At 29.9% G+C, this 18,939-nt stretch overlaps 2 protein-coding genes across 2 annotated transcripts; one reads left to right on the forward strand and one right to left on the reverse strand.

Moving 5' to 3' along the window:
* Positions 1 to 898: 898 nt before the first annotated feature.
* On the reverse strand, positions 899 to 12,114 carry LOC124912724 (lignin-forming anionic peroxidase-like). The gene is made up of 9 exons (XM_047453374.1): positions 12,055 to 12,114; positions 11,401 to 11,531; positions 11,240 to 11,308; positions 7,179 to 7,251; positions 6,367 to 6,393; positions 5,538 to 5,611; positions 2,036 to 2,153; positions 1,765 to 1,956; positions 899 to 1,462 (listed from the first exon to the last, which is right to left on the reverse strand). The coding sequence occupies exons 1-9, from the start codon at positions 12,112 to 12,114 to the stop codon at positions 899 to 901; spliced, it is 1,308 nt and encodes a 435-aa protein (XP_047309330.1).
* Positions 12,115 to 15,135: 3,021 nt separating this feature from the next.
* Positions 15,136 to 17,622, forward strand: LOC124911829. Its single transcript, XM_047452353.1, has 4 exons — positions 15,136 to 15,561; positions 15,957 to 16,168; positions 16,257 to 16,518; positions 17,108 to 17,622. The coding sequence occupies exons 1-4, from the start codon at positions 15,298 to 15,300 to the stop codon at positions 17,438 to 17,440; spliced, it is 1,071 nt and encodes a 356-aa protein (XP_047308309.1). The 5' UTR covers positions 15,136 to 15,297; the 3' UTR covers positions 17,441 to 17,622.
* Positions 17,623 to 18,939: the final 1,317 nt, after the last annotated feature.

Genomic DNA, 18,939 nt, shown 5'->3' on the forward strand with positions numbered 1-18,939 from the left:
TTGTTTTGGATTTTAGATTTTACTTTGTATTTATGTTCCAATTTGAGTTTTAGCTCCTTATTTGAAATTTGGTTTGGTTTGGCTTCATTACAATTACAAATGACAATAATATGAGGTGGTGGCTTTTTATAGTATTAAGAAGGAAAGAATTTTGTGCGAATCTAGGTGGTATATTGCGATGCCCGCAAAAGAAATTGAACATAATTTTCGTAATTAATACAATTTTGCGTTGACTAAGATATTGATTATATATATATATATATATTATCCAAGACATCTTAGAGGCGTTACATTTATCATTTTAAAAATATATCTTGTTTTTGAAGGCGTTACACTTTTATTTTGTAAACATTTCAACAATCTTTTTATTTTTTTAATTAGAATTTTCATTCACGGAACATAGAACATAAAATGATCAATATTACACATAATAAATGAATCATTACCAAAATAAAATAATAAATGGAAAGAAAGCTCTAGATGAAACAAAATAAAATAAAAAGTTGGGATTGCAATTTATAAATTTATTGATAATTTGTTATATTATTCTAAAAAATAAATAATATTATTTAAAATTTGAATCGTTCAATCGTATAACATTTTCAACTTCAACCTAGTCTTATAATTAATATTTTTAGTGATAGATCCAATATTTGCAACTTATACCTAATGAAACTATAAATTGATTTGCAATTATCGCTACTTTGTAAGTGTCTTTATTTCAATAAAATTTGCAATATATATTTTTAACATTTTTTTGCAACCAAGTTTGTATTAAATTATTTTAGAATCTTAATAGTTCAATCCAAATACTTTTATTGCCAAATACCAAAAACATAGTAAATTGATAAACACAACATATATATCATTTTATTGCATGCAAATCAACTTATTATCATTAATCCAAAGAGCTGCACACCCTTCTAATGATCCCATCTTCCCCAACTAGGGGTTCAATGTTTCCCATTTTTACCATAGCCGACGCAAAATCGGACTTGAATTTCAAAGGGTTCTTGTTATATTGTACTACAATGTTATCCGTTGATCCTCCACTAAACAATACTTGATCCGATTGAAGAAGTCCTTTTTTCTCAATCAAGTTTTTGAAGTATAAGCTATCGAAGGTATTTGGCGTCACGAAATCAAGAGGCGCCAAATTGGTTGAGCCCGTGTCACCACTCCTAGGACAATTGCGTTGACGAATTCTAGCAAAGCTAGTGTCTATGATGTTGCTATTGTTGCTATAGATTCTGTCCCGAAATGTAACACATTGTGCTTGACCTATCGTATGTGAACCCGACAATGCAACCAAATCCCTTGCATTTAGACCCTTGTTGGCAAAATTTGTGATGTGTTCGTCAAGGGTGCTAGTGAATAATGGCAAGTCCCTTTCGGCTAAAGTAAGACTCGCCGTGGTTGAATCTCTTCTTCCTAACTTCACTTTCCACGACGGCCCTCCAACCTTTAATAACAATTTTAAGAAAAAACAACAATTTGATAGAGTTAAGGAAAACTGCATAGCAATTTTTTCTAGATATGTTTTTTTTTTCGGTTATCACATACAACATTTAGTTGTTATGACATTTTATTTCAATGATTCTAGTAGTGATAATTCAATATGAGACCTCAACCTCTTAATTGAAGACAACAATCCTATGTGAGTCGGGATTTATTCTTCGGTGGAGTTAGGATGTTCTTAGTAAGATTAAAACCGAGAGCTTTATTCATTTAATTAATAGCTTATTCTCATTTGAGCTAACTTACAGCAACTGAAGCATCTCGTGCTGCCAACGCAAGTATATCTGCACACGAAACAACTCCGGGACATATCTTCTCAACTTTGGCTTTAGCAGCATCAATAACTTCGTAACCTCTTGCCGAATTTAGATTCTGCAATGCATTTCTTTCACTCGTTGGGGACGCGTTCTCATCTAATAAGATGGACGCGTCACAACCCTACTCAAAAATGAAAAGAAAAAAAAGATCAAAATAACATTCGAGAGAGCCAAATCATGTTCTTCTAGGTGACTTTTACCTGAACAAAACAGTCGTGAAAATGGAGACGGATTAGAGATGCCGCCATTCGACGCTCACGCGATATTGCTTTCGCAATGGACTTTCCGACAGCATTAGCTACATTCGGGCACGTTTTTCTGTAATATTTTGTGGATAATTTTGCATGGCAAGGTGAAAAACGTGCTAGGATTAGAGCTAACAAAATGGGCACAACATGGAATTTCATTGAACTGGATTGACTGATAATAAGAGTGAATATTTGGTATTTATGAGCACTGAGAATATACTATTGAAATCCATCTTATTTATAGAGCTAACTTTGTTTGGCTCGATGATAATATTATTCTTTCATGGCGGCTTTCAAGAAATTAGCATGCATGAAATTACCAAACAAACAACCCTTGTTTTAATTTAATTTTCCATGAAAGTGGGATTAGGTATTAGTACTGCTTTTAGCTGTAAACTTAATATAAATTAGAATGATAATTAAAGAGGACAAGTAGATGATGGACAAATTGGATAGATACAATATCAAAGTTAGTGAGATGTAATTTAAGAGATTTGTTTTCTCTTTTTGCTTATTATTTTTCTTTAAAATTTCATTGAAAAACTAGACCTTTGGAGAGAGCTGGGGTTGGATTTGAACTAAGAAAATATAAACAAATTTATGAATATATATATAATTAAGTTATCTTCCAAACAAAAGTGTTTCCAAGGATATTTATCAAGATTATCTAGTTTAATTCCAAGTGTTACATTTTAAAAATTCAATATTTTCATTAAATCACGAAAGACTCAGAGGTACAATAGGTCAACACAACAACAAATAAAGGTCGAGATCGACCTAAGTCTTCGATCATCATTTCAACACGTTCAAGGAAGAAGGCATCGAAGAAATGGAAAGAAAACCCGACGCCTGGACCCTAGTTCAAGAAAGAAGGCATCGAAGAAATGAAAAGAAAACCCGACGCCTGAACCCTAGTTCAAGAAAGATTGTCTATCTTAACATAAAAACAAGTGGAAGCTGTTTCTTATACTCCATTAAAGGAAACAAATGAATAGGTTGTGGTGCATAATTGAAATGTTTTTGGTATATGCTCAAACTACCAAATGATTCTCTTATAGTTAACTTTGTTTTTGTTGTTGAACTATATATTTTGCTAACAAAAAAATATGAAATTAGTAAAATCGAACATAATTAAGCAAGACTATCTCAACTTATATAACATTAAAGAGACAAGAGACTAACAAACTCGAAAACAGATAAAAAAAAAACAACACAAAGGATAATGGATGATCTTGTTTTTTATTAACAATTTGTACGGATTTTGGATCAGATTTTGGGTGGGCTAAACATTTACAAATGGACCACTATTAGCTCAAGGGTTGAGATTATATACAGCTAGCTCAACACTTGTATCTAATTTCCTTACTCTTGATTCCTTGTTATTTTGTTAAGAAACATGACATTTGTTAAGCCAATTGAATAACCATAAGCCACCTCAGCTGGGTCATCAAAAACCACTTTAATTGTCTTTATATGCTTATGATTTGATAAGATAAAATAAGGGATTTTCAAGTCCTATAAACAGAAAATTACTATATTAAGTGTGTTAATCTTGTGGAAAGGTATGATAATTTTGTTATAAGTGAATAACTAGAGTTAGGGAAATAATTGTCAAAGTATAAGCTGAACTGACAATGTTCATTCAGTTAGTAATTAGTGGCTTATTAATAAAGTGGTTAAGAGGACATATAAAAGATCGACAAAGGCGGACAAAAAAGTTATGTCATTATTTGAGAATTAACTTATCTATTGAAGGTTCTCTCTGTCTCATTTCTTACAATTCAATCAATCCTCATCTCTACAATTCTAAACCTATCACTTCTGTAATTGTAGGATCGTTGATTATTGCCACTCTTATTCTTCCTCATCATATACTCTAGTTCTTCTACGACACATTCTACACCATAATCAATGTATTATTTGGTTTATTGAGCTAGGTTTTTGTCTTGTTCTAATTAGTACTGTACCAAATTTCAAGTCAATCTTAAAAGATCTAAGTCTATTTGGTAACCACGAAATTGGAATGGAGTGTAATCTCAATTATTATGTTTGTTACTTATACAACATTTAAGATTAAGAATCGGAATTAGAATTCCAATGAAATTCAAACCAATGTGATTTTGTAATTCTAAATTTCACTCTATTTAGCTCGAAATTGTAATTCCAATATTTATTTTTTCAAAACAAAATATATTATTATTTTATCATTTACAACACGGTTAACGTGTCGAACCGATGTCTTCTTTTTTCTTAATGAGAATCGAACCTTAGACAAAAAATTTGACACTTGAGTTACCCTAATAGGTTGTGTCAAACAAATATCTTAATAATATAGATAATATATATATTCATTCAGTTTGTTTTTATTATATTTTTTACAAACATAAGAATTGAATTGAAAATGAATGTCAATTCTTATGGAATTGGAATTAAAATTCTAATATCAATTCTGCAATCTAATAGATAAATAAGTTCAAGCTAGATATGGTGATCAACAGTAATTGACTAAATAATGATTTTATATAATTATGGCTTGGCTGGAACTCATGGGCACACTTATAAAGTCAAAAAGTTGTAAATTCGCATCCATGAAAGGAGTTGTAAGAAGTAAGAACTGTGTTAAAGTTTTCTCTTGATAAAGAAAATAGCAGAAATACTTTTACTTACCAGGGGGATGGATATGGGAGGAGGAATTAAGCAGTCTTAACAAAATCGAATATGGCCTTTCTCAGAACTTCTTCTTTCTTACCACATACAGAAATTGGTCAACATTCAACTCAGCTGGAACTAAGTACCTGTAGCATTCCGAATAGAATTATTAAAAATTTGAAAAATATATATCTGATTGATGACTAACTAGCCATATATTCCAACTGAAACTGGAAAAGAGAATCTACCCATCAACATATTGAAGGAATTGTTACTGCATCAAAGACCATTGTCTCTCGAGCTATAATAATATCACTCTTTCAGTGCCATTTTTCTTTTGTAGTTTCTGCACGCCCACAAAAGAAAAAAAATATGTATACAGTAATCTTAATTAGATTTATATGTACTCCAAAGAACATAAACAGTTTGGACACAAAGTGATTAACTAAGATTATCATTTATCAAACTGAGTGATTTTTGAATGAGAAAACCGTGTATATATATATATATAGAACAATGTTTTATGTGAAAATATTTGGGATCCTTAGTGGAAAAAGTAAACAGAAATATGGCTGTTAATTTTTTTCCTTTAAAAATGTTAATTATGTTGATCTGTTAATGTTAATTGTTAATTATGTCAATCTGTTTAATACATAATTTCAGGAAATTATCTATTGTAGAGGAGGACGAGAACAACGCGTTATTACAGATTGTCATGAAAAAGATCATTTAAAGTTGCCAAGATTTGTACTATCAAATAAATAGAATTTAATTGCAATCAACAACTTGCTAATATTTGAGTTACCTCTTCAGATGGGATCCACCTTCATTAAAATCTCTAAAAGGCTCATATAGTTTGTCAATGTTCTTCAGTTTTGGCTTCAAACAAACAAGTATAACTGCATAATAGAATAAATAATTCATATTAGTTGGCTTTGGACCTTAAGCTTCACATTGACATAATTTTTATGAAATGAAATGTCTAAATAGAAGACAAGTTGATCAAGTAGAGTGATAGAGATGAAATTTGTTCAAATTTATTGGCATTCTAGAAATACTCTTCTGATTTGGATTATCATAGTCATAACAGGATCCTTTAAGGTTAATGAGGAGCATCTCAACATCATACAAACTAATCAGAAAGTGCATCAAAAAATGCAAGAAGATTCCAATAGCATAAAAGCAAACTGAAAACGAAAAACTTGTGTTATGTGAATATGTTCATTACAGGAATGAGGTTTTCAGACAGAGTGTTCTCTGACATGATTTTTTCTGTGCTAAAATTACTAATCAACTCGTTATCAATTTAACCACGATTTATTGTATTATGATACAAGAGTTTTATGCCTCAGATAAATATAATGTTGGTGGGAAAAACAACAAGAGTGCGGGTCTGGGGCAAAGAGATTCTTGCCGTCAATAATATGCTAAATTACTAGGTATTTCTCATTAACAATTTAGCCATGAATACTTTTTCTTGTCCAAATAGTATGTAAAAATGCCAACAACAATTGATATATAAGTGTAATTTGTTGAGAATGTCAACCTAGATAGGCAATATATGTTATCCCAATCCATACCCTAAAAATCCAAATTGAATTTTCAGAATGAGAAGTTTAATGTGTCCCACTTACCGTTATAAGCATCAAAACATAATGTTTCTGAAAAAGTTCAACAATGATTTATCCAATTAAGAACTATTAAACCTGGGCCTATAAGAGACTATAAGGGGGAAATCTAGCCAAATTAATCCTCAATTGAGGAGATTAACCGGGACCATTCTATGGTAGAGTTCTTGTCACATTTCCATTAACAATGTCAATAATGTTTCTCTCCATCTGCACTTAAAAATGTTCCATATTGGAACACTAATGAGAATAATAAAATATCAAATTCCGGTCAAAATAGTAAAGTTAATGAAATGTGACTATATCACATGATCAAGCCAATGTAATATATGTAATAATCCTTATAGTAGAATAATGAATGTCAACTCAATGAGAAAAGTTTGGCCCCTATAATGAACAGTGCTAATATGAATAAATACCTTAAATACAACAGAATGTGATGAAACATAACAAAAACTATATATGTGCCTCATCCGCATGATTATATCTTTCTTTTATTTTCTTTCCAAAATGTTTAGATTGTATGAAAAGAAAACAAGGAGCAGTAAAAGGGATTGAAGTTTTCTGTCTTTTATTCTCAACATGGAAAGAGGTACAGAATCCATATCATGGCTGAAGATATCTATGTGCATGTATACCTTAAATAATGAATGCCTTAGAAAAGTACAGAAGGAATCAAAACACTGAGAGAAACAGATGTACAAGATATCCGACATTATTACTAAATGTATACCTGGTTAGAGAAGAAGAACTCGAGGAAAGAGAAGTGAAGAACATCATAATAGCCAAAGTTAAAGAGTCTTCCACAGCCAAATTACCTTGACAAGAGTCTCAAATTGTGTTCTCAGCTTTGTAAATTCCCTCTTTGCCTCTAACAGGGCTTGAGCACAACTAAAACACACATATTTAACCAAAATAAGCATATTTAATCAATATAGCAGGTCTCTAGGAAAGGAATAGCCAAATGAGAATTGCCAACCATAAATACAGAAAAAAAAAGTAACACACTCCCAAAACTAGAAACACCCAATTCACTCTATCAATCTTTAAATCATTGACCTCTAATTGGCTGGGAAAACTGCTAATTGGTTTAACAGTTTTTACAAGTCAAACCAGGCATTTTTTTAACCTCTAAAGCTAATTCAACTGGAGTTCATAAATGGAACTACTAGTAACAAATACTTTTACAAACTAGAATGCCTCTGAAATCTACTCACAACGTTGTGAACTTTAAACACATATAATAAAGAATTGAGGGATTCCTCGTGAGCAGTAATGAAATATGACCAAGAAGGAACAATAAAGCTAAGAGATTGTCACTGTTCATGGTCAGATAAAGGTGATATGTCTTGAACATTTTATCATAGAGGACAAAGAAATTAAATTGATCATTGTCTGCTTAACAAATCAATTAGCACTTGTATAAGCATGAGAAACTTCTAAACCTATGCATTCCTTATGTTCCTCAATAGTTGTTCACTTGAGATGTTCCAAAGAAGTCATCAATCTAATTTTGCAAGAGATTGCTATAAGCAGTTGTAGATTAGTTTCTCAATTAGTAAATTATTATTCGTGATAGTAAACCTTGTAGATAACTATCATGAATACTATCATTACAATTCTAAATTCAGTCCTACTGCTTGTGTTTTTCAAGAGGTGTAATCGTAGAAGGTAATTGGCGGTGCTAAGTCAGTTTATGGTCTTTACATCCTTGAAGTTAAACTCTCATGTTCTGGAAATATCGAGTCAATCTAGTTATTGTCTTCAATTTCTTTCAATTCTATAAGTAGGGAGAATTTATGATAATACATTTTTGTCTGGGACATCTTAATTTATTTTATTTAGCAAATTGTTTCATTACCATTTCAATAAAGAATCAAGTTTATTCTATTGTGAAGAATGTCAGTTGCTAAACATTCAAGGAATGTATTTCCTAAAGTTCCTTATGTGTCCAAACAACCTTTCTATTCAACTCATAATTGATGTATGGGGGCATCTAGAATAAAAACCCTCACAGGGGCCATGTGGCTTATAACCTTTATTGATGATCACACTAGAATGACTTGGGTATACCTTATGAAATAAAATTCTTAGGTAAGTCAAATCTTTCAGCATTTAAACCCAATTCAAAACTCCTATTCAAGTTCTCAAAACAAATAATGCTACATAATATTTTAGCATGCGTCTTGAAACCTATCTTTCACTTAATGGAATTGTCCATGCTAGTTCATGTGTGAATACTCCAAAACTAAATGGGGTAGCTGAGAGGAAAATTTTTCATTAGAGGTTTCTAGAGCTCTAATCTTTACCATCCATGATGTACCTAAACTCTTATGGGGGGAGTCATTCTTACTACAACCAACTTGATAAACAGAATGCCTTCAAGAATCCTAAGGTTTCAGACACCTTTTAGCATACTTAGACAGACTTATAACCATGTTAAGTTTTTATTTTCCACTCTCCTTTAAGAATATTTGGATGTCTTGACTTTGTTCACAATCATTCTCCAACATTGCTAAAATTGGAACCAGAGTTCTCAAATGTGTGTTTTGTGGGGTATAAGTGTTACTCGCCTACTATTAGAAAGATGTTTAATTCTATGGATACTATGTTTATTCAACATGAATCATTCTTTCATGCAACTGATTTTCAGGGGGAGAAATCTAAAGAATCTTTTTTTGGGAAAGAAATCTAATGAATCTTAGTCTCTGGTTCAAAATAATGTTTAACACACTAGTTCAACCCACTTTTGAACTGCATCTTACCTCTCCAGTTCAACCTATTGTTGAACTTCCTCAAACTTCTCCAGTTGAACCCATAGTTGAACTGCCTCAAACTCTTGATTCAGCCCATTGTTGAATCAACTCCACTTCGCGTCTATGCAAGGATTAGAAAGCCAACTGCTAATGAACATTGTGAGGAACCAAACTCCAATTCATACTCTCCACATGTTGAGTCTAGTATGCAGTGAAACACTTGATATCCTTGTTGATGAAAATGATGCTCTTATTGCACTACGAAAAGGAGTAAGAACATGCACTAAACACCCTATTAAGTATTTCTTGTGAAATGTAATTGTTTATCTCTAATGTATATAAGGCTTTTGCGACTTTTCTTTCAATTCTTACATTCCAAAGAATGTGAATGAAGCACTGGAACATCTTGGTTGGAAGAAGGTTGTTGAAGAGGAGTTAGAGGTGGTTCGGTTGTGGGTTTTTTTAAAAACTAAGAGAGAGAAAAATTAAATGATGAGTAATAATTTTGAGGAGGTAATGATTATTTTTGGTAAAAAGACTTAAATGGTATTGATATATATAAATAAAATAAAAAATAATAATTTAAAATAGAGGAGATTTTAGTATTTTGGTTAATGATTTGAGTGATTTGATAGATAAAAGGGGAGTAAAGTGATGTTTGATTTTGTATGGGTTTTTTTAAAAACTCATACCAAACAAGGCCTTAACTTAGTTTATTAAGAACAATACTAGGAGACTCACAAACTACCCAATGGAATGAAAACAATTGGGTGCATATGGTTGTTGACTATCAAATACAGATCTAGTGGAGGAAGAGTGAGATTCAAGGCTATACATGTAGCTAAAGGATTCACACAATCTTATGGCATAGACTATGAGAAACTTGTGTACTGGCTGTCAAGCTCAATACATTCGGATACTACTCTCTTTTGTACACCTTATCATTTTGATGTAATGAAAGTTTTACAAAATAGAGAGATAGAAGAAGAAGTATGCATGGATGTGCATCCAGAATTTACTACTACAACAGATCAAGTTTGCAAACTACAAAAGTCCCTATATGGACTAAGCAATTACCTCTTGCAGAGTTTGATATATTTACTAAATTTATGGACCAAATGTGGATACAATCAAGGGTAGCCATACCATACCCTATTCATTAAGAAATCGGCTGATAAAAGAATTTCAATTGTCATTGTTTATGTATAACTTGGATACAATCAGATTATCATAATAGTAATTAATTAATTCAAGGGATAAATATTATAGTTTACTATTTATCCATTACTACATATATTTCTCTTAAAGCTTAATTCCTAGTTTCTAGGAATATGTACCTCAAGAGATGTAACTTGTAACTTGTAACTTGTATTTATACAAACCCTAATGGGGTATAAGATTGCACACTCTCTCTCTCCCTCTATATATATATATATATATATATATATATATATATATATATATATATATATATATATATATATATATATATATATATATATATCCGCAGCAGTGAATTTATTAAGAACCTAATCTTTTTGAGAAGTTATCTAAATAAAAGCCCCAATTTAATTCATTTTGTGTTCCAAGATGAAGAGAAAAATATATTTTCAAGGTATCTCAACTGAATATGATGTATGATAAGAAATAGTGTGATGAAACAATGGAAACAAAATCCTCATGTAGAAACTGCTTAGGACAATCACTGGCTTCCATCCATAGACTTAAATAGGAAGTTAAGAACTTGAATTCTTGGAGAGACATTTTATAGAAAGAAACAATAGTCTAATAAATATTTAACACAGCAGAAGAAACAAAACTGAATAGGTAGCATTTAGTCTCTTGATATTTCTAATTGAGGAAAAGGAAATAATTGAGACAAACCGATAGATATACAGAGGAGGCTATTGCTTACTCTTCTCTGTCTCGCACTTGAGCACAACTCGAAAGAAGGTCACATCTAGCCTTGAAACTCTCAACACCAATACTATGCCAAGGAAAGGTGTGATTATTTTGTTAGTGAGTGTAAAGAGAAATAATGGTATGCACATATATTGTGCAACATAGGAGCTACAGATAAAATGCAAGATAATAATACAAGTATACATATTTTTATTCACTACCTGTTGCTTCTTTCATAGAGGTCATTCGCATTCAGTTCAACTCTGGCAAAGTCTACTTCAGGTTGATTACTACAAAGACAAAATAAAACAACAATTTTCTCAAACGAAAACTAATTAGAAGAGCATAAAGACGCAGTTGAAAAATGGTAATTTCCACTTACAGCTCGTTAGATAAAAGAAAAAATAGATTTTTCACTGCAGAACAGTACGTTACAACAGTTTGGATTACAAACTCAGGACTGTTTGGTTCCTTACGGCTTTGGAGCTCGATAAACTGGTTATTAACCAAGCCCTACAACACATGAAAAGCACATGGTAAAATCATTATAGGTGTTCGTTACAGCTACAAACAGCAGAAATAATACTGTGTACTAATCCATTTAGTTCACTTTTACATCATATATGACTGAAGAATATTTAGTGCAAATCATTTTCTCACCGAGCAGAACAACAGATGTAGATCGTAAATAAAGCTATTGAACAAAGCTCTATACAAGCATGCTTTCAATTCACTAGAAGTACAAATAAAAATCGTCTTAAACATGTAATGATTCTTTCAATCCATTACCTATCATTATCGAAAACATCGGCATATTTAGAAGTTCAAATGTTTCTGTGGCCGATTCCAGTTATAAAACTCAATGCAACCATCCAAATCAACAACAAATCAAACTCACGTATCGCATGATTAGAATCGTCAGATGATACTGAAATCACTTCAAACTTAACATCTATAGAAATCAATAAGCTAAAAACAAAAGGAAGAATCATAATCCAGAGTAACTTAAGAAGGCGGGAGAGGTAAGATAGGAAACCTCATTGCTCATCTGGAGGATCAATTTCTCAAGGAGTTCCCTGTGGATTTGGATATGCATCGTCACTTTAGAGAGAGAAAACAGAGTTAGGATTTGGGTGAATGATCATCGTATGCGAGGAATCGAATTGATTTGGCGCTTAAATTGTTTTGTTAACGGCTTACAAGTTACAATAAAGAACAATACTTTTTTCTCCAAATAAATTATAAAATTAAACAATGAAACTATTTTATATTTGGAAACAAAATAAAGCACTTTTTTAAGACATATTTAAATTCTCAATAAAAATACAAAATTTAATAAAATTTTATTTGAGTTTTTATTTTTCATAATTTATGGTAAACAATTAAAACTCAATATTTGCAAAATAAAATAATATCGTGAATAAAAAAATGACTTTTGTTTATTTCATAAAATAGACTATATGTGTTAATATTTTTTCAAAATTTTAATTTTGATTTTTTATTATAGATCTTTAAATCATTTCATTATAAATAATCTACAAACTATATTAGAATGACCCATCTTTCTCTGAATTTAATATTTTGAAAAACTAAGTATTATGTCAATAATTAAAGATTTATTTCTTTGTAGGTATACTTGTGTAAGAGTGATTAAATGAATAACACTCAAATGAAAAAACAAATAAAAAAGAAGAATGATTAGCATTTGAGGACTTTCCAAATGGAATAGCATCATCCTTAATTTAAAGAAGTCTTTTAACTTATAAACTAAGTAAATATAGAAGGTTGATTTTGGATTTATATCCCTAGTTGGAGAATATTGTTGAGCAACTATTACACGTAATCTAATTTTGAATGATATAATGTTAACTAACTAGTAACTCAAATAATAAGAATCGATATCTAAGAGATCATAGATCACGGGATCACGAATGTAATTCTTATTTAAAACGTTTTAAGGTCAATTTTCTCTTAAAACATTTTAAATCAATTCTATTTTATTTTTATTTATTTTTTCTTAAACAGCTTCAGTTAAAAATTGTTTAATTTAATTATAAAAATATTAAAGAATTTTTCATACTTTGTAGCTATCAAGACTAAAGGAATATGATGAATGCGATGGGTAAGTTTATTGGAATATAATTTTATTTGATTTTATTTCCTTTTCTATTTCAATTCACATTACACAACAATTTCATTTTTAATGAAAAGCTTACCCTTTATAAAAATAAAAAATTAAAAATTAAAGAGTAAAATTCAATTTGAATGAAAATAACAATCGAAATATTTTAACTTTTATTAAAATTATGTGATTGCTTATCTTTAGGTAATCTTTTGCTTCTTCAAACTTTTTCAAGAGTATATTTTGACATTTTATTCCATTTTGTTAATTTTAAAACTAATATAAAATTTATAACAGAAGTATAAAAGAGGTTAATGTAACTTTAGAGCCAAATGTAGCATGTTCATTTGAGTAAATGTCTTACAAATTTTCATTATAGTTTTATAAAGTTAACACATTATCATATATAATGATCTTTTTAGTGAAAATTTAATATGAAGTATTTAATGTTGACAGTTAAACTACTGAGTTATAACCCATTAAGATATAACAAAATTTATAAGTAAAAATAAAGTAATTAAGTAAAAAAGACAAATTCTAAACATAAATAAATGAAAGGATATGGTACATTGTATTTGTAATTTTAAGAAGTAATGGTTATCAAAACAATAATTATCACACCATGAATTGTGAGGTAACACACAATTTGCATACATGAGAGATTTTGGTAGCTTAGTAAACAAAACTAGAATGTATGATTTTCTTTCTAATTTGTGATTTTCAATTCATAATAATTAACAAATTTGACCAAAATATGAACCAATAAAATTTATTTTATTCAATTAACAAACTTCAATATTGTTGAGTTTATATTTTTTGGGTGGAAGTAATAAACTGCTAGAACTGAAATAAATTAATTGAATTGAATAACGATTTTATGAAACTGTTAAACCAAACTCAACAGGTCAGTTAGCTGGTTTAAGAGTAGTCGAAACTTGTTAAAATTTTAAAAATATACATAATTTAGTTATAACTTATAATTAATATTTAAACATTTTTTTAATAATTAAAATTTTAATTATTAATATAAGCTGTTAATTATTTTTCAGAACAAATATAAACAGTGATATTTGTTTTTTCAATACAATTTTATTTTAGTTATTTAACATTACATTCTTGCAAAACAAATAAAACTAATGGAACCGACAAACTGAATTTATCATTAAAATGAAATCGATTTTTTCCAACGTTTCGGTATACAAACTAACTGAACCACTTATCTTTTAATATTTGTCATATAATATCAACATCAAACTTATGGATAACAATTAGCAAAAGTAATTTTTAAATTATGAATTAGGTGATCTAACTTATTTTGGTGATATTAAATAATTCAGCAATAAACTATTGAATAATTACATTACATTTGTTCAATGCTCCAATAAAATATCATTATTTTCAACATTTCCTCCTAAAATATTTATTTATATAAAAGAGATATTGGATTAAATAGAAATTTGTTAAGATAAAGTTAATAAGAAAGCTAAAACCTTCACTAACATTATATCTTTTGAAATAACTTTTATAAAAAAAAATTATTCACATGATCACTACATTTACCATAAAGTGTTTTAGTTCTACCTTTAAAAACACATTTTTATAAATTAAACTTATCTTATATTTCACATAACTGATTAATTGTATTTATTTAGTTATTTAATATAATGATCACATCATTTGATGATCATGTTTGGATCTGTCGGAGCTGTCTTATTTCCCAACTTTATATTCTATAAGCCAGCCAATCTTAGGTTGGCTGTTTGTTTCTTTTATTCATCACTTTCTTAGACTAACTAACAAAAATATTATTTAAAAAAAAAATAAATCAAATTCTTCTATTTACAAGTATTGATGAATTATGCACATGCTAGACTTTTCAAATAATTTTTTTTTTTTTTTTACTTTTTAACTGTTACAAAAGCCGACAACAACCAAACAGATCCTTAGAGCCTAAGTAAAATAACTATCAAAATCTAAAAGTCAAAAGTTTGAAAGCCGGCTAATCTATAGAGAGAGAGACTGCAAATCAGAGTTTTATCAGAGCGCCCAATTGTGGGAATTCTCATCAAAAAGTCATTTTATCTTGTAAAGATCCAATCTTTAGAAGAAAAGATCAATGCCCTAGTTCAAGATTGAGTTCTTCTTCTTCATCTAGACATGGTTTTCAAACGGCTTGCGGATCTTTTTCTGGGTTGCTGCGGAGTATCATACCAGCCAAAACAACAAGCCATTACTGCTGCCCCTTCAATTTCTTCTGATTCATTAGAAGATCCAACTTCTAGTACATTAAGAGTGAAACTCAGCGATGGTAGATATTTGGCATATAAAGAGAAAGGAGTTTCAAAGCATGAGTCAAACTATAAAGTGATTATTGTTCATGGATTTGGAAGCTCCAAAGATATGAATTTCATGCTTTCTGAGGTATAATCATTTCATCTGTTTCTTCTGCATATCTAGATCTAATATGTATGTGTTGGGTTTTGTTTTGTTTACAAGATTGATCTGATACATAATACATTTGATCAATTTGAAATCAAAATGGGTATTCAGAAGAAATCTCTACTTTGTTTGTTTGTACAATGTTTGAAATCAAATTGGGTATTCAGAAGAAATCTCTACATAGTTTGTTTGTACAATGTTTGAAATCAAAATGAGTATTCAGAAGAAATCTCTACTTTGTTTGTTTGTACAATGTTTGAAATCAAAATGGGTATTCAGAATTGTTTGTACAATGTTTGAAATTAAAATGGGTATTCAGAAATCTCTACTTAGTTTGTTTGTACAATGTCAAACTGAGAAAAGTTGTTTTGTTTCAGTCTGTAATGGATGAATTGGGTATATATATTTTGCTGTATGACCGAGCTGGGTATGGAGAAAGTGACCCAAATCCATCGCGATCGACAAAGAGTGAAGCATCTGATATTGAAGAACTTGCTGATCTAATGCAGTTAGGAACAAGATTTTATATACTTGGAGTCTCACTTGGTTCTTATCCTGCTTGGAGTTGTCTGAAAAGAATACCTGAAAGGCAATAATAACAAATTCTGAGAATCAAATTAAAACCTTGTTTTAGACTTAAGTTGTTGGGGGTTGAAATGGTTGTTTGTTGATTGCAGGTTAGCTGGTGTTGCTTTGGTGGTGCCTATAATAAACTATCATTGGCCTTCGATTCCAAACAATCTGGTAAAAGATGATTACAGAAAAAACATGTCAAGATGGATGCTTTTGGCTGCACGTTATACCCCGGGTCTGGTTCATTGGTGGGTCACTCAAAAATTGTTCCCTTCCACCAATGTTATGGAAAAGAATCCTGCTTTTTTCAGTGACAAAGATTTGGAGGTCTTGAAACGTACTCCTGGTTATAAATTGCTTGGTCAGGTATTTTTTCTTTCAAAAAAATGCTCAAATATACTATTTTCTAGTGCCCTACTTGGCGCCAACTTGCCTAACATCTCTTACAGTTCGTATAGCAGCATACCTTCCATTTCTTTCGGGTGATCGCGGATAGAATTGAGTCAGTTTTTAGATCAATTTAATCGGGCGTTTTGGTTATAGTTTATCAAGATCCTAAAATCCCGCCTGATTGGATGTATTAAATATTAGATTGTCTTAATAATTTTGTTAGGTATAAGATTCTAGCCATTCTATAATATTATTATTCGACATTTTTTAAAACTAATTTTAAAAAGATTGTTATAATCAAACAGAACAAATTTTCTTATGTTTTTGGTTCGGATTAGGTTGGTATAGCAGTGGGGCATTTCAGATCGGTTTGAGTGGACAACCCTAAGTTAGGGGGTTGAGGAGTTTGGACTAAATGTTTTTTGGTTATGTTTTAAAATGTGTTCTTATTTGAATCCTATCCATATGAGATATGTTTTTATGACAAAAATAAATAAATAAATATTTTATAAGAGATTTATTGGTTGTTTCTCGCTTATATCTGAATTTACCACAAAATGTGTAGGGAAAAATGCAAGACCGAGTGGTGTTCGACGCCCTATGTCGCGACTTTGTCGTGGCATTTGGAAAGTGGGACTTCGATCCATTGGAGTTAAGCAGACCATTCGAAAAGAACAACGAAACTTCTTCTGTCCACATATGGCAAGGTAAAGATGACAAAGTTGTACCGGTTCAGTTACAAAGGTTTGTGGCCGATAAACTGCCATGGGTTCGATACCATGAAGTGCCGGAAGGTGGACACTTGCTGGTATACGATACGGCTGTATGTGAAGGTATTTTTAGATCGCTTTTGCTTGGAGAAGATCCACCATTGTATAGACCTAATAACTTAAGTTAGTTTTCAAAATTTTATTTATTTTTTTCTTCTTGTATGGTTCTTCTCATATTGATTTTGATATTTGAAATTGATGCCAGCCTGTTGTAGCTAAATTATTTTGTTTCAAAATAATGATACATAGCTGGACTTGTGATGTAATTATTTTGAATGATTAAAGGCATTGAAAATTTGTTTGTTTTGAATATTTTTTACACATGACCAATAATTATTGTCTTTGAGAGTGATCATATCTTAATTGGGCACACATGATATGTGAAATGATGATGTTTAACCTAAAATATTATTTTGCTTCAATATATTATATTTATAATATTTAATATTAAATTTACACAAATTTTGAATTTGTAAATGTTACTTAATAAAGACCTTAAACCAAAAAAAATCCATAGTAATCCTTTTTGAAGGGGAAGACGCCTCTCTAAAATAAAGGTACATTTTATTTGAAAAGATAAAACTTATTTGGACGTGCTCTAGACTTGTAGGGCATTTTTTCAATAAAAAATACAATTGGTTATGTTTGTAAAAATAAATAAATCATGAAGTTCTATTTATTTATAAATTAATATTTTTATATGTAATTCTGTATTAATATATATATTAATATTAGGTTTAGTTTTAAGAAAAAATATTATTTCCTAGTCTCTCCAATAACTTTTTCTAGCATAGCATGGAAGTGTGTCTTTTATATATATATAATTTTTTTTTTTCAGTACTCATATTTGAGTTGGTATTATATTTTGTTCGATGCGGATGCGGTATCTTATTTAGATGGATTGAATTTTTTATTTCGAATTTGTGATCCGAATAATTCTCTAAATCTTCGATGAATCGTTTGTTGTTCATATCCTCCGATTGTGTAAGTGATGATTTTTTAAGTCAAAGTCCACCCCTTTTCAGGAACAAAGAAGATGAAATTACCGAATTTAAAATTATTTTTCATTTTTCTAATAATGACTCACCCGAATAAGATATTTAGAGACTTTTTTTCAGGTATCCTTCCATAACTCCATAACGGAAATGGTCGGTTGTCACTTAACATTACATTTTATGACATTCCTTATTAGCTCAGTCAGCCTTAAGAAATTAAGGGATTGTTCGTTATTTATCATTATAATTTAATTTTACAAATATGTCATATTATTTAACACATAAATTTATATATTTAGTTGTTTTGATTTGTTAAAATTATTTTGTAATTTAATTTTTTATATGTAACTCCTTTGAATTAATAAAAATTAATTACTTTAAAAAAAATTCAATTAAAAAAGAGTTATAATAACGGAATTTTCATGAATATAATATATATATATTTCAAATTTTATGAATTTTCAATGAGATCCGGATTAATTACAAATAAGCTTAGTTCAATTATTTTAAATAATTGACTTTCACTTTATTTATAAAATAAATAAAATTGAAAATTTAAATTATATGAAAATGTAGGCCCAAAATAAGATATACGGGCCTGTCGACCCAAACGATTCGTGGTTAATTTTAGG

The sequence above is a fragment of the Impatiens glandulifera genome, chromosome 8 (assembly GCF_907164915.1).
Source record: "Impatiens glandulifera chromosome 8, dImpGla2.1, whole genome shotgun sequence".
Lineage (NCBI taxonomy): Eukaryota > Viridiplantae > Streptophyta > Magnoliopsida > Ericales > Balsaminaceae > Impatiens > Impatiens glandulifera.

Bases quoted from the DNA above. Each gene is read 5' to 3' on its own strand.
- LOC124912724 (XM_047453374.1), bottom strand. From the start codon at position 12,114: ATGCATATCCAAATCCACAGGGAACTCCTTGAGAAATTGATCCTCCAG. The intron at 11,532-12,054 runs GTTTCCTATCTT...CATGTGTTGTAG, and splicing joins TCCTCCAGATGAGCAATGAG to GGCTTGGTTAATAACCAGTT. The intron at 7,252-11,239 runs GTAGTGAATAAA...TGTGTGTTTTAG, and splicing joins CTCTATGAAAGAAGCAACAG to TTGTGCTCAAGCCCTGTTAG.
- LOC124911829 (XM_047452353.1), top strand. From the start codon at position 15,298: ATGGTTTTCAAACGGCTTGCGGATCTTTTTCTGGGTTGCTGCGGAGTA. The intron at 15,562-15,956 runs GTATAATCATTT...GTTTTGTTTCAG, and splicing joins TGAATTTCATGCTTTCTGAG to TCTGTAATGGATGAATTGGG. The intron at 16,519-17,107 runs GTATTTTTTCTT...CAAAATGTGTAG, and splicing joins GTTATAAATTGCTTGGTCAG to GGAAAAATGCAAGACCGAGT.